Source organism: Salmo salar, chromosome 21 (genome assembly GCF_965601325.2).
Source record: "Salmo salar chromosome 21, fSalSal1, whole genome shotgun sequence".
NCBI classification, from domain to species: Eukaryota; Metazoa; Chordata; class Actinopteri; order Salmoniformes; family Salmonidae; genus Salmo; species Salmo salar.
Window position 1 is genome coordinate 17119054 of NC_138311.1, and position 15350 is coordinate 17134403.

The 15350-nt window shown below is 40.8% G+C and overlaps 1 protein-coding gene across 2 annotated transcripts in view; it reads left to right on the plus strand.

The window, feature by feature from the left end:
- The first annotated feature begins 3352 nt into the window (after nucleotides 1–3352).
- col28a2a (collagen, type XXVIII, alpha 2a) overlaps nucleotides 3353–15350 on the plus strand; it is a 30286-nt gene continuing 18288 nt past the window's right edge. For both annotated transcript variants that reach the window (XM_082967001.1, XM_082967002.1), the window contains exons 1-10: nucleotides 3353–4560; nucleotides 5161–5735; nucleotides 9100–9120; nucleotides 9328–9387; nucleotides 11572–11625; nucleotides 12043–12087; nucleotides 12484–12510; nucleotides 12595–12639; nucleotides 12759–12803; nucleotides 13074–13127. In XM_082967001.1, the coding sequence (XP_082823127.1) occupies nucleotides 4395–4560; nucleotides 5161–5735; nucleotides 9100–9120; nucleotides 9328–9387; nucleotides 11572–11625; nucleotides 12043–12087; nucleotides 12484–12510; nucleotides 12595–12639; nucleotides 12759–12803; nucleotides 13074–13127 (1092 nt within the window). In that variant the 5' untranslated portion in view covers nucleotides 3353–4394. The remainder of the gene's footprint in view (nucleotides 4561–5160; nucleotides 5736–9099; nucleotides 9121–9327; nucleotides 9388–11571; nucleotides 11626–12042; nucleotides 12088–12483; nucleotides 12511–12594; nucleotides 12640–12758; nucleotides 12804–13073; nucleotides 13128–15350) is intronic.

Consider the following 15350-nt stretch of genomic DNA (forward strand, 5'->3'; position numbering starts at 1 on the left):
CTATTTGCATTGACCCCCCCCCCCCCCCCCCTCCTTTTTTACACTGCTGCTACTCTGTTATTATCTATGCATAGTCACTTTAATAACTCTACCTACATGTACATATTACCTCAATTACCTCGACTAACCGGTGCCCCCGCACTCTGACTCTGTACACCCTGCATATAGCCTCGCTATTGTTATTTTACTGCAGTTCTTTAATTATTTGTTACTTTTATTTAAGGTATTTTTCTTAAAACTGCATTGTTGGTTAAGGGCTTGTAAGTAAGCATTTCACTGTAAGGTTGTACCTGTTGTATTCGGCACATGTGACAAATAACTTTTGATTTCATTTGAAGGTCAAGGGTCAGCCCCTAGCAGAGTGCAGTGATGACTCAGATGGTAATCTCTTACCAGGTTTCCGGAATATAAAACAGCATACTTCTTCAGGTTAACAGCCACTTGTGTACCCTGATGATACTTTAAAGTTGTGATCAGAATTGACCTGCTCTGCCCTTCATAGTCAAATGCATATACAGATGCCGTATCTGTAATGAATACTCAGGGAGAAAAAGCAGAGCGTGGTAGGTGTTTATTTCGCCTTCACAGAAGGCAGGAATCGTGGTCACAAGCAATGGTCATACACAGGTAGGCAAACAGGCAGGTGAATCATAACTAGGACTGAAGGCTATAACTGGTTCTCACAAGCGTGCTAGGAAAAGGCTTAGTAGAGTCAAAACGAACAATACCTCACAAAGGCACAAACAGAATGAACTGAACTAAATAAGGAGCTGATGAGACCAGGTGGGTAACTAACACAGGTGAAATCAATGAACAAATAATGAAAGACAGGGCTACGTTCAAGAACACAACAAAATAGGACACAAGGTTGACGAAGAAAATAAATGTAGAACCTTACAGTATCTTAATTTGATAATCCTGATGTTGTTGCAGGAATTTTCCTGTACAGCAGGACATGCAAACTTGTAGTGTATTCTAGGTTTAAAAAGGCTTCTAAAGTTTGGAATTTCCACTTAAAAATATCAGACTTGATTTGCCCTAACAAAAAGTGTATTAACCCAAGCATTCTTTCCCCATTAATTATAATTTACATTTGCTGTTGCTGCAGGATCGTTGGTGTGTAAGAGGGAAAGTTTACTGTTGCTGCAGGACCCTTGGTGTGTAAGAGGGAAAGTTTACTGAGTGTACCAAACATTAGGAACACATTCCTAGTATTGAGTTGCACCCCACCCCCCCTTTTGCCCTCAGAAAAGCCTAAATTTGTTGAGGCATGGACTCTACAAGGTGTCAAAAGCATTCCACAGTGATGCTGGCCCATGTTGACTCCAATGCGACCCACAGTTGTGTCAAGTTGGCTGGATGTCCTTTGGATGGTGGACCATTATTTATACACATGTGAAACTGTTGAGCGTGAAAAACCCAGCAGTGTTGAAGTTCTTGACAAAAAACGATGCACCTGGCACCTACTACCATACCCCGTTCAAAGGCACTTAAATATTTTCTTGCCCATTCATCCTCTGAAAGGCACACAAACACAATCCATGTCTCAATTGTCTTAAGGCTTAAAAATCCTTCTTTAACCTGTATACTCCCCTTCATCTACACTGATTGAATGCTGTTCATTGACTACAGCTCAGCGTTCAACACCACGAAGCTCATCACTAAGCTAAGGACCCTGGGACTAAACACCTACCTCTGCAACTGGATCCTGGACTTCCTGACGGGCCGCCCCCAGGTGGTAAGGGTAGGCAACAACACATCTGCCACGCTGATCCTCAACACTGGGGCACCTCAGGGGTGTGTACTTAGTCCCCTCCTATACTGCCTGTTCACCCACAACTGCGTGGCCAAACACGACTCCAACACCATCATTAAGTTTGCTGATGACACAGTGGTAGGCCTGATTACTGACAACGATGAGACAGCCTATAGGGAGGAGGTCTGAGACCTGGCAGTGTGGTGCCAGGACAACAACCTCTCCCTCAATGTGAGCAAGACAAAGGAGCTGATCGTGGACTACAGGAAAAGGTGGGCCAAACAGGCCCCCATTAATATCGACGGGCTGTAGTGGAGCTGGTCGAGAGTTTCAAGTTCCTTGGTGTCCACATCACCAACGAACTATCATGGTCCAAACACACCAAGACAGTCGTTAAGAGGGCTCGACAACACCTTTTCCCCCTCAGGAGATTGAAACGAGTTGCATTGGTCCTCAGATCCTCAAAAAGTTCTACAGCTGCACCATCGAGAGCATCCTGACCGGTTGCATCGCCGCCTGGTATGGCAACTGCTCGGCATCTGACCGTAAGGCGCCACAGAGGGTAGTGCGTACGGCCCAGTACATCACTGGGTCAAGCTTCCTGCCATCCAGGATGGCAGGAAGCTTGAAGCTTATAAACTAGGCGGTGTCAGAGGAAAGCCCCCAAAAAATTGTCAGAGACTCCAGTCACCCAAGTCATAGACTGTTTTCTCTGCTACCGCACTGCAAGCGGTACCGGAGAGCCAAGTCTAGGACCAAAAGGCTCCATAACAGCTTCTATCCACAAGCCATAAGACTGCTGAACAATTAATCAAATGGCCACGGGACTATTTACATTGACACCCCCACCCCCCTTGCATTTGTTTTGTACACTGCTGCTACTTGCTGTTTATTATCCATGCATTGTCACTTCAGCCCTACCTCCATGTACAAATTACCTTGACTAACCTGTACCCCCGCACATTGAGTCGGTACTGGTATCCCCTGTATATAGCCTCGTTATTGTTATTTTATTGTGTTACTTTTTATAATTTATTACTTTAGTTTATTTGGTAAATATTTTCTTAACTCTTTCTTGAACTGCACTGTTGGTTAAGGGCATGTAAGTAAGCATTTCACGGTAAGGTCTACACTTGTTGTATTCGGCGCATGTGACAAATAAAGTTTGATTTGATTTGAAATGGATTTAACGAGTGACATCAATAAGGGACCATAGCTTTCACCTGAATTCACCTGGTCAGTCTATGTCATGGAAATAGCAGGTGTCCTTCATGTTTTGTACACTGTGTATATATTTATTGTGTGTCTGTCATTGAGGGACATCATTGCTCCAGGGTACACAGCAGAATAGGAACCTTGTTCACTCATGCGTATATATATCCATGCCTCCCAACTTCAATGCGTGCAAGTTAAGTTTGTGGATTTATGACTATACCCCACCCCCAGTTCACTACAGTCTGACTGTGCTATTAACCATTGTTCACATATCCCTAGTTCCCTATGGCTCATTACACAAAGCTTAGCTGCACTGAAATGAAAAAAAGAAGACATCTCAGTCTGGAGGCTTGAGGATTTGGACCAAATAGAACAAATCAGCAAAAGCTGACACAACCCCAAAAGTTTTTGGAAATAAATAAAGTCAAACAGGTATTTCTGGCACTCCTCGCAGACTCACCGGACTATGATAAGCTCTGCCGTCTATGAAAACAACTTGCAAACCTCTCGCTGACAAATTTAAGACTGTTTGAGGCAGGTTCATTAACCCATTGATTACCATAGGACAAAGGCATTATCCACACACAATGAGGAAGAGGGAAAGTTTATTGGTCCTTAAGACATCCACACTTCCTCCCTTTTCCTTCAGCCTTGTATTTAGTCAAATACAGATGGCAGGGATGGAGTTACATTACGGGGGTTAAAATTGAAATGCATTTTTCAGTTTTGTCGTGGCAAACTATAGAGCAAAGGTTTATACAGATGAGTTACCCATACATTATACACCACTCATTAAAATCATGACTTCATGCAACCAGATCAAAAGATATGAGATGCTTGGAGGCATCTTTATAATGTCAACAGTGCTGAAACCCAACCCCATTCGGCCCTCCTCTCTTATAAAGGAGGAGGGAGAGGCTCAGGGGCTCACAGACACACTGGGTCTCAGGATGTCTATCACTGCTGCTACACACTCAGGAAGCTAACTGGAACCTTCCATCACTGCTGTTCTTCTCTAACTACCTGCACAAAGCCAGAATTTTGGACATTGCACAAGCCTACCTCACCTGGATCTGCAGCAGGCAAAAAAGGCTTTGGATTGTGAGTCTACAATGGAGTTTTGTTCAGTAAAAAGACAATCTGCCTATATGCATTCTTAAAAATGAAATAGTGGGAAGGTGTCTGATACAAAATCTTAACATTTCAGATTAAAAACTAGTGCTACTTTATTTTAGATGAATCTGATGACTCATTGTGCACTAATCTTGTGCACAAATATCCATTTTCAAATACTCCATGTTGAGCAATCGTGTTATCCTAACTGAACATGAAGTAATTTAGTAGATAAATCATGTAGATGGTTGTTTAAATGTAAAAATGCTCCAAACTTTATCCTTGGTTGTCTCTCTCTGCTGGAGGGACAATGCTGTTCCCTACTGTGACCTGGCTCCTGCTGGTAGCAGGGCTGTTGGGTGTCTGGGCTCAGGACTACTATGAAGAGAAAACAGTGAACAAGAGACCCAGGGGCAGGGGGGCCCAACTGCAAGCTGCAGCCATTGCAACTAACGTACAAAAACATAATGGACAAGGTATGAGGGGGAAAAAACATTATCGTTTTTATAGTATAGTTGCTCATTGCAAACAGTTGCCATTTCAAACAGTGAGATCACAGATGTCATATTATGTCGCATTTCTGTGACCATAATTCATCAATCCAATAGAAAATTCCAGCTAAACAAGAGGTTGAGCATGCATCATAAAAACACATGTTAAAGTTGTTACATTTGGCTAACACAGGTGAAGACAGTACATAGATATCTATCCGATGAGCGAATGTCCTGGGATATACTGTACCTGCTATGTTCCCAAGGAGTTGATATTCTACAGTATTTTCGCTCTATGTCACATTAACATGATTTAGCTTGGTCTTTCTGTCCATGTGAGAGATGTAATATCAAGACAAAGAGTTCATTTTAGATAGTGTTTTTGGCATTTTGACGTGACTGTCATAACTTTGAACGATTGCACTCATCTAAAAATGAGTGAAGATAGAAAACACGGGAACTCTTTATTTGAAGGGCACCTACATAAGTACTTCATAACACATTCATAACCCACAATGACCATTTTTAATAGAATAGCCTCTTGGTGCAATTGTGTGTCTCTGACTCGTCTTCACATGAACACAGCCATTTTAGATGAGGACTGCGGTCTGGAGCTTACCTTTCTGCTGGACAGCTCTGAGAGTGCCAAGGAGAACCATGAGCAGGAGAAGCGCTTTGCCATGGATGTAGTGGACAGGCTCCAGGCCGCCCGTCTGCAGACGAGCCGCAGTCTGAGCTGGAAGGCGGCCCTGCTGCAGTACAGCAGTCACGTCATCATCGAGCAGACCTTCAAGCAGTGGAGGGGCACCGACAACTTCAAGTCCCACATCACCCCCATTGTCTACATCGGCCACGGCACCTACACCACCTACGCCATCACCAACATGACCAAGATGTACCAGGAGGAGTCCAGCCCAGGCAACATCAAGGTGGCCATGCTGCTCACTGACGGCATCTCCCACCCCAGGAATCCAGACATCTTCTCAGCTGCCGCTGACGCCAAGAACCAGGGGGTTAAGTTCTTCACGGTGGGCATAACCCGTGCAGCCAACGAGTCAGCCAACGTGGCCCAGCTGCGTTTGTTGGCCAGTTCCCCTGCCTCCCGATACCTCCACAACCTGCAGGATATTGACATTGTGGAGAAAGTCCTCAAAGAAATTGTGAGTATGATCTGCCTTGCATTGCTTCTCAAGAAACACAATGTTGGTTAGTGATGATGACACAATGATACAGTTGTGATTTACAGGTAATCAGAGTTGAATTACACAAGATGTTGCAACCAAAATCATCTCAGGAGGGGTTTTTAACCCTCATACTACCAACTACCATGTTTTACATACAACCTAGGTCATTTTGATCCAAAGAAGAAACTATTGGAAAAAGCAACAATCATAGCAAAAAATATACTTAATTCTTATCAAAATATCATTAGACATGTAAATAATGTTATCTGTTTTTCTTAAACCAAAACAAACCAAAAGTACAGTTAATTAGCATATTCTGTAAAACAAAAATATTAATGTTTCCCTTAAATAATGTGCAGCTTTTAGTACAATCCACATAAGTCACAAAAAGAACAGATTTACCATCATCTGATTGTAGTATCATTTAGTTTTTAGAATTATGAAGTATATACACATTTTGTCATAATCAAAAAGCATGCCCAAATCCTCAGTCACTTAAAACCAAATGTTATAGCAACCCAAATACCATAACAAGTTGCACATATAGAATAGTGGATGATATTATAGGAATTCTGGGATTTATATAACGTTTCCCGTAAAATATTTGTTTTAGAAGAATACACACCAATACAGCACTATGTGTACATTCAGAGAGTAGCTGGTTCTATAATACAGTTCTGCCAAGTATGCATACCGCTGACCGACTATTATGAGCTGTTTTGACTGCAATTAGGCATACAGTATATGTAAGGTAATTTGGATTTTGTACATGGTCATACCTAGTTATAACCAGTTATAACCATAGCCGAATACATAAGGTGCTTCATTTCTGCAGATGATCTGTCTATCTGTTCAAAATCACTGATACAGGTCCCCCTCCACCCTCATAGGATATTTAATATTATATCTCCAGAGAATCCGGGATTCAAATAAATACTTTTTTAGATTTTCCCTAGAATAAATACTTTTTGGAGAATACACACCAATACAGCTCTTTGTGTAGATTGAGTATATCGGAGTTCTGTATTGCAGTTCTATCAAGTATTTATACCATTGGCAGACTTTTTATACCATTGGCAGATTTGTACATGCCAAAAAGTAAGGTAATTTTGGTTTTGTACAAAGTCATAGAATACGTGGTATAGAAAAGTACAATCTTAGGCGAGTACATGGGGAGTTATATCTCTGCAGATGATCTGACTATCTGGTCAAAGTCACTGATACAGGTCCCCCTCCACCCTCTATAACTTGGATAACTTGTTATTATGTCTCCAGGGAAATCTAGATTCAAATAAAGGTCCTATCTATCAAATTACTATAGGCGGAATTAGGTGTGTTTGGCTGTCGTGAAAAGTACCCCGAAGGACTTGAATTTTTAAGTCTATATGGATGCAGAAACACTAAACAATTATTTAGATTACTAAGAACAAGTTGATTGACAAAGTCGTGAACATTTTGAAGAATTCATAAAAAACAATATTCCTCTGCGGTCAAAATGACCGCAGGCGGGTAGTATGAGGGTTAAGGAGGATTCAGACTGGAGCCAGAATGACTGACATTCCACAATTCTTAGGTATACAAATTCAAGCGACTGTAGCAAGATAATGAATGCTATGGATGAGAGCCATGGATTTGGTATTTTTGTTCAATGAGCATACATTTCTTACATTTCTCAATAGACATGCTGCTTACCATCTCTATATTGTGAGTGCATATCCCATGGGCTTTACTTTGATTGTGGTATGCTTCATGGGTTTTCTCAATAAGAGTAAACACAACCTCTTGCGGTCGCACCTTACATTCCCCTGTGGGTAAACAGTCAGGGTGCTTTCAGTGATACTCTTTTACCATACCATTTGGTTTGCATTTGTCTCATTGGTATTACAAGGGACTTTCTACACATTCATTTATTTCAAGTGGCAACATAGCCAAACAGAGCTTGGCACGAAACCATAATTCAAGAAACCTCAAAAGTCACTTCAAAGTCTAGTTTATACACTGAACAAGAATATAAACGCAACATGCAACATTTTCTAAGGTTTTACTGAGTTACAGTTCATATAAGGAAAACAGTCAATTGAAATACATGTATTATGCCTTAATATATGGATTTCACATGACTTTGAATACAGATATGCATCTGTTGGTCACAGATACCTTTAAAAAAAAGTAAGGGCGTGGATCAGAAAACCAGTCAGTATCTGGTGTGACCACCATTTATTTGCCTAATGTTGCGCGACACATCTCCTTCGCATAGAGTTGACCAGGCTATTTATTGATTGTGGCCTGTGGAATGTTGTCCCACTCCTCTTCAATGGCTGTGTGAAGTTGCTGGATATTGGCGGGAAAAGGAAGAGCATCCCAAACATGCGCAATGGGTGACATGCCTGGAGAGTATGCAGGCCATGGAAGAACTGGGACATTTTCAGCTTCAAGGAATTGTGTACAGATCCTTGCGACATGGGGCTGTGCATTATCATGCTGAAACATGAGGTGATGGTGGCGGATGTACGACATGACAATGGGCCTCATTCAAATTGCTATCGCTAAAAGGCAATTGTGTTTGTTGTTCGTGGTTTATGCCTGCCCATACCATAACCCCACCGCCACCATTGGGCACTCTATTCCCAACTTTGACATCAGCAAACCACTCACCCACACGTCTGCCATCTGCCCGGTACAGTTGAAACCAGGATTCATCCGTGAAGAGCACACTTTTCCAGCCTGCCAGTGGCCATCGAAGGTGAGCATTCCCCCTCTGGAATCGGTTACAACGCCGAACTGCAGTCATGTCAAGACCCTGGTGAGGACGGCGAGCAAGCAGATGAGCTTTCCTGAGACGGTTTCTGACAGTTTGTGCATCTGTGGCATTGTGTTGTGTGACAAAACTGCACATTTTAGTGTGGCCTTTTATTGTCCCCAGCACAAGATGCACCTGTGTAATGGATATGCTGTTTAATCAGCTTCTTGATATGACACACCTGTCTGGTGGAGGGATTATCTTGGCAAATGAGAAATGCTCACTAACAAGGATTAAACAAATTTGTGCACAACATTTTAAAGAAATAAGCTTTTTATGCATATGTAAAAATTCAGGGATCTTTCATTTCAGCTCATGGATAATGGGACCAACAATTTACAAGTTGCGTTCATATTTTTGTTCAGTATAGTGAAACATGGGACCGGTGTGTGAAGAGGGGAGGAAAAAGTATAACACATTAAGCTACAGTTTACTAGTCCTGTAATCTAGTTGTAAATGTACATGGTTTCGGTATGTTTTGGATGATACAGTATATGATTTCCTCTAATGGTTGTCACTGTTTTATCTCTCTCTACACAGACTGACCTGGCTGATGAAGGGGTAGGTACTAATACATTTTGATGCATTGATACACTATCCTCATTCAACAAATACATAATCAAGTTCAGGGACCCTGCATGAAATAAGAATTTGTTCTTAACGGACTTGCCTAGTTAAAAAAAAAAGGTTAAATAAAAACAAATACAACATTTTTTGGTCTGATACTGTTACATGTTGATTCTGAAACCATGTCTTGCCTTTTTGAAGTGTCCCCCGACCCACCAATGTGCCTGTGAGAAGGGCGAAAGAGGACTCAGTGGCTTAGCCGTAAGTACTTTGTGTTTCCTTTCCAAACACAGAATACTTTTCCTTTGAAATTTAAGAAGGTGATATATTCCTGAAGGGCTGAATTCAATTAAATGTTCTAAAGAGGAATCTTACATGGTTCTGATATTGTGGGTAATTGCTTGATTTTAGATACTTACAATAATTGCAGTGGTCAGAGAAAGCTGTCTTTCTTGCATCTCCATTACCAGCATTCTGAAAATAATCCAAATGCTACAGGACAAGACAGATTTTTGGTTGTTTTTCTTTGTGAATTTCCTTTAAGCCTCAACTGCTAATTTGTGTTGCCTGTCCCGGCAAGTTATTGCACATTTCCCTTCCCACATAAGATGTCCCCCATGGAAGCCATGGGCATCCTATGAAGACCTTTACTCGCAATAAAACAGGACCTTTGTCATCGGAAATAACACTTACTACCTCCATTATCAGCTAGTCAGAGATGGAGAATGTTGGAGGGGGCTTAAAGTGTAAGATTAGGTTGTTCTACACAGTAGTTACTTAAGTAAAAATACTTTAATGTACTACTTAAGTCGTTTATTGGGGAATCTGTACTTTATATTACTATTTATATTTTTGACAACTTTTACATTTACTTCACTACATTCCTAAAGAAAATATTGTACTTTTTACTCCATACATTTTCCCTGACAACCAAAAGTACTCATTACATTTTGAATTCTTAGCAGGACAGGAAAATAGTCAAATTCACGCACTTATCAAGAGAACACATGGTCATCCCTACTGCTTCTGGTCTGGGGGACTCACTAAACACAAATGCATCTTTTGTAAATAATGTCTGAGAGTTGGATTGTGCCCCTGGCTATCTGAACATTTAAAAAACAAGACAATTGTGCTGTCTGCTTTGCTAAATAATAGGAACTTTAAATGATTTATACTTTTACTTTTGATACTTAAGTATATTTAAAACCAAATACTTCTAGACTTTTACTCAAGTTAAAGAGTAACTTTCTATTAAGGTATCTATGACAATTATGACAATTCGATACTTTTTCCACCAATGCTTCTAATCATCAGAACAGACTAGAGGCCCTCCTCTGGATGGATGACAGCCATGTTAATGTTCGGGTCCTCAGCATCTGACAGTTAGTCTTGTGCTGACAGACAGCTGCATGATCAATAACCGGTGGTCAAAAAAGTACTAAATTGTTATACTTGAGTAAAAGTAAAGATACCTAAATAGAAAATGACTCAAGTAAAAGTAAAAGTCACCAAGTAAAATACTACTTGAGTAAAAGTCTTAAAGTACTTGGTTTTAAAAATACTTCAGTATCAAAAGTAAATGGAATTGATAAAAGTATAAATCATTTCAAATTCCTTATATTAAGCAAACCAGACGGCACAATTATTTTTTATTGACGGATAGCCAGGGGCACACTCCAACACAATTTACAAACGAAGCATTTGTGTTTAGTGAGTCTGCCAGATCAGATGCAGTAGGGATGACTAGGGATGTTCTCTTGATAACTGTGTGAATTGTCCTGTCAAAATGTAACGAGTACTTTTGGTTGTCAGGGAAAATGTATGGAGTAAAAAGTACATTATTTTCTTTCGGAATGTAGCAAAGTAAAGTAGAAGTTGTCAAAAATATAAATAGTAAAGGGAAATACAGACACCCCAAAAGAATACTGAAGCAGTACTTTAAAGTATCTTTACTTAAGTATTTTACACCACTGTCAATAACCAGGTACTTTATCTATAGAGAGAGTCCTTACATTCTTACACTGAGACTAAAGGCTCTCATAACTGCTCTCAGTAGTTTAATGCCCAGAAACCTGCGATTAGCTGTGGATGGCAACCGCCACACGCTGTCCATGTGCCGAATGGCAACCTGACCTCTCACCTTTTGGCCAAGCAGCAACATGTCCATCCTTTACTTCTACCATGATACACCCCAATACACAGACACACACACAAAAAGCCACCCCCTTTGTGACCACAGGTCCTTTTACCACCCGCACTAAGCAAACAATACCGACTCCCTCAGGAAAACTATGCTTCTCTTTCACTTTGCCCTTCTGTGGCCAGTGATGGCTTATCTCTCATTGACTCACTGCAGATCATTTGCGAAGGATAGTGGCCGTTCGTCAGACATGTTTTGTTTGAAAGTGAGTTAAATGAATCTCGTGTTGTTACTTCATTCCACAGGGGAAGAAGGGTCGCCCTGGAGATGATGGAGCCCCTGGTCTTAAAGGATCGAAGGTCTTTGATTTGTTATGATTCTTTTAAATTATTTAATTGATTTACATACCTGTTGTGTTCCTGATGTCTCTCTAAAATCCAAGATACAGCCAATTTCCATGTGCTATTCTTGTGTAGACATACTGCATATTCCTTATAGGAGTAATAATATAAGGCTTGGGCTCCCAGGTGGCACAGCGGTCTAGGCTGTATCACAACCGGCCGTGGTTGGGAGTCCCATAGGGCGGCGCACAATTGGCCCAGCGTCGTCCAGGTTTGGCCGGGGTAGGCCATCATTGTAAATAAGAATTTGTTCTTAACTGACTTGCCTAGTTAAATAAAAAGAAAACAAAATAAAAAATCATCTAAATTGAATAGCTCCAGTGTGTACTGTGTAAATAATATACGGTAGATTGCCATGTTCTCCTTTCCTTTTAGGGAGAGGGAGGACTAAGCGGACTTCCAGGTCGGGATGGCGGAGAAGTGAGTGATACACTTAAACACGTAGTACTTCTTATATGAAATGTTCATATGCGGATATCTATAGATACAGATCTAGGGTCTTAATCTAATCACCCTGTTGCAGGGGAACTTTCCTGCAATACAGGAAATGTAAAACGCGTAGTGTATTTGAGGTTTAAAAATGCTTCTGAAGTTTTCCACTTCGACATTTCAGACTTGATTTACAAAAAATGTATGAACCCCTATAAAAAAAATGGCAATAATAATTATAATAATCCACATAATAATCCACATGTCCTGTTGCTGCAGCAAACTGGCTTAAATTAAGATCCTACATCTGTATGTTGATTAAGCATTTATCAATGTACGTACAGCTGTTGCTCACAATCAAACCTATTATACTGTGTTTGTTTGCAGGGAAAATCTGGTTACAAAGGAGAGAGGGTATGTCATTCAAGTTGTCATTACTATTTATGTTATTTTGAAGCTACAGTTCATTCATATGACATATTGCTTTCCATTACACAGGGTGAGAGAGGCGAGTGTGGCACTCCAGGAATTAAAGGGGACAGGGTAGGTATGAATAATCCACCTTATCTGCTTTCTGAGTCATGCTTTTGTTCTGTTGGTCATACTACAGGTTGATTTATACAGTACCTTTATTTACTGTTTCATTGAATGTCCACTCCCAGGGTCCTGAGGGCCCAATGGGCGCCAGAGGAGTCAGAGGTCTCCAGGTGGGTAAACAACAGCGACATGTACCTGGGAAATGCCCATATTCAGATCAAAGTGTTATACTTTTGTGAAACACCTGTATGAACGCATATATACTCGCTCCATGCTCCACTCCACTCCCACACACACACACACACACAATGTAGTTGATCATGTCAGTAATCTCTGTAGATCTTCCCAGCAATTTAGCATCAGTATCTGGGTAGCCTTCACTTTATATCCCGATGTGAATTGTGCACCTTTGTTAAGGAGTGTTCTTTGTTCCTCCCCAGGGTTTACCCGGTCCACAGGGTGACATTGGACCTGAGGGCCCACAGGGAAAGCAGGTTAGTAAGGAGACACCTCATACTTACCTCATCACACACATCTGCTGTCGCCTGTACACTTCCTTTTAACAGAACTTTAAAAGAGAGGTTCCTGCCACGCGTTGTACTACCTGAGAGTCGAGGGGCATGTGTCTCTCTCCCTTAATAGGCACCTGTGGAAAATACTGGCCCGGTGCCAGTGCCTTCCCCTTCACTAATTCAGCAGCGTGGGGATTAATGCTAGTTTTCACATTCATACTCAGGTTCAGTTAATGGCAGAAGTCCTGTTTCTAAATATACGGTACACTAGGAACTGCCTAAAGCACTGTCTACCTCCTTACCAGTCCTCTATCGGGATTGTCAAGGCACTACAGCTATGAAAAGTCAAATGTTCTCTCTCCATGTGAGAACATGCAGGTTTCCGTTGGAAAGAGAAAAAAGGGTAAACACTTTTTTTTCCGTTGGAAAGAGATAAAAGGGTAAAACAGAATGTTAAAGACAGATGTTGCTCCCATAATATGAGAATGCTAACTGTACGTGTTGAGATTTTAGCAGCCTAGTGATTTATCTCGTACTAATTGAATCAGCACCACCATCAAAGACAATCTTTCAAAACTGGATGGATAATTGTGGAAAGAGCAATGTTTATAGTCTACCCTGTTAGGAATATGTTTTAAGAATGGAATGTAAGGAGTTGAGCATTTAACTGGGGTCAAATGTGATTGTTATGGAAGTATGGACTGAAACGTGTGAGAGATCTGCCTTGCTTTGGGAAAACGTTTTAAGTGGTTATCTCAGCTTTCTGCTTGACAGGCTCCACTTCTTTGTTGTTTCCTGTTTAGGATTAAATAACTCCTAAATCGTGAGTAAATCTCATGATTACTGCAAACTCTCCAGCAAACCATTGCCTCCAGTAAAATAGCTCTTAATTGTTTTGAGACTGGATGTTTTTGACTACTTTGAGTCGACACCTCAACTGAGACAATGTCTGACTTTAGGATGTGCCCTGACTTGTTTTAATTTGGAGGGGTAAAATTGTTTTCCCACTTTTCCATATACAGTAAAGTTCAGACAATAGCTCCCCACTGGGTATTCACTGGTTGAATCAACGTTGTTTCAACATCATTTGTCAGTGTGGAAAACGTGGAAAATACATTGGATTTGAAAAAAGTAATCAACCAGTACTGTTTTCATCTCATTTCAACCAGCGTTGTAAACATTGAAATTAGGGTAAAACTTAAACTTAAATACATTGACTTAACAGATTCTTACAGTGCCTTCAGAAAGTATTCACATCCCTTGGGTTTCTCAAAATGTTGTTGTGTTACAGCCTGAATTTAAAATGGATAAAATGTGAGTTTTATTTTGTCACTGGCCTACACAAACTTCCCATAACGTCAAAGTGGAATTATGTTTTCAAAATTTAAAAAATACAAATAAAATATGAAAAGCTGACATGTCTTGAGTCAATAAGTATTCAACACCTTTGTTATGGCATGCCTAAATAAGTTACATAATAAGTTGCAAGGACTCACTGTGTGCAGTAATAGTGTTTAACATGATTTCTGAATGACTACCTCATCTCTGTACCCCACACATACAAATTATCTGTAAGGTCCCTCAGTCGAGCAGTGAATTTCAAACACTGATTCAACCACAAAGACCAGGGAGGTTTTCTAATGCCTCACAAAGAAGGGCACCTATTGGTAGATGGGTAAAAATAAGTTTGTGCAAGGGTTGCCTTCCAGAGAGACAGATTGTAACATTCTCTGTTTCACGGAAGCATGGCTCTCTCGGGATATGTTGTCGGAATCGGTTCAGCCACCGAAATACCTTATTTAAGTAAGTATTCAGACACTTTGCTATGAGACTCAAAATTGAGCTCAGGTCCATCCTGTTTCCATTGATCATCCTTGAGATGTTTCTACAACTTGACTGGAGTCCATCTGTGGTAAACTCAATTGATTGGACATGATTTGGAAAGGCACACACCTGTCTATATATGGTCCAACAGTTGACAGTGCATGTCAGAGCAAAAACCAAGCCATGAGGTCGAAGGAATTGTCTGCAGAGCTCCGAGACAGGATTGTGTTGAGGCACAGATCAGGAGAAGGGTACCAAAAAAATGGTACCCAATAAGACAGTGGCCTCCATCATTCTTAAATGGAAGAAGTTTGGAACCACCAACACTCTTCCTAGAGCTGGTCGCCCGGCCAAACTGAGAAATTGGGGGAGAAGGGCCTT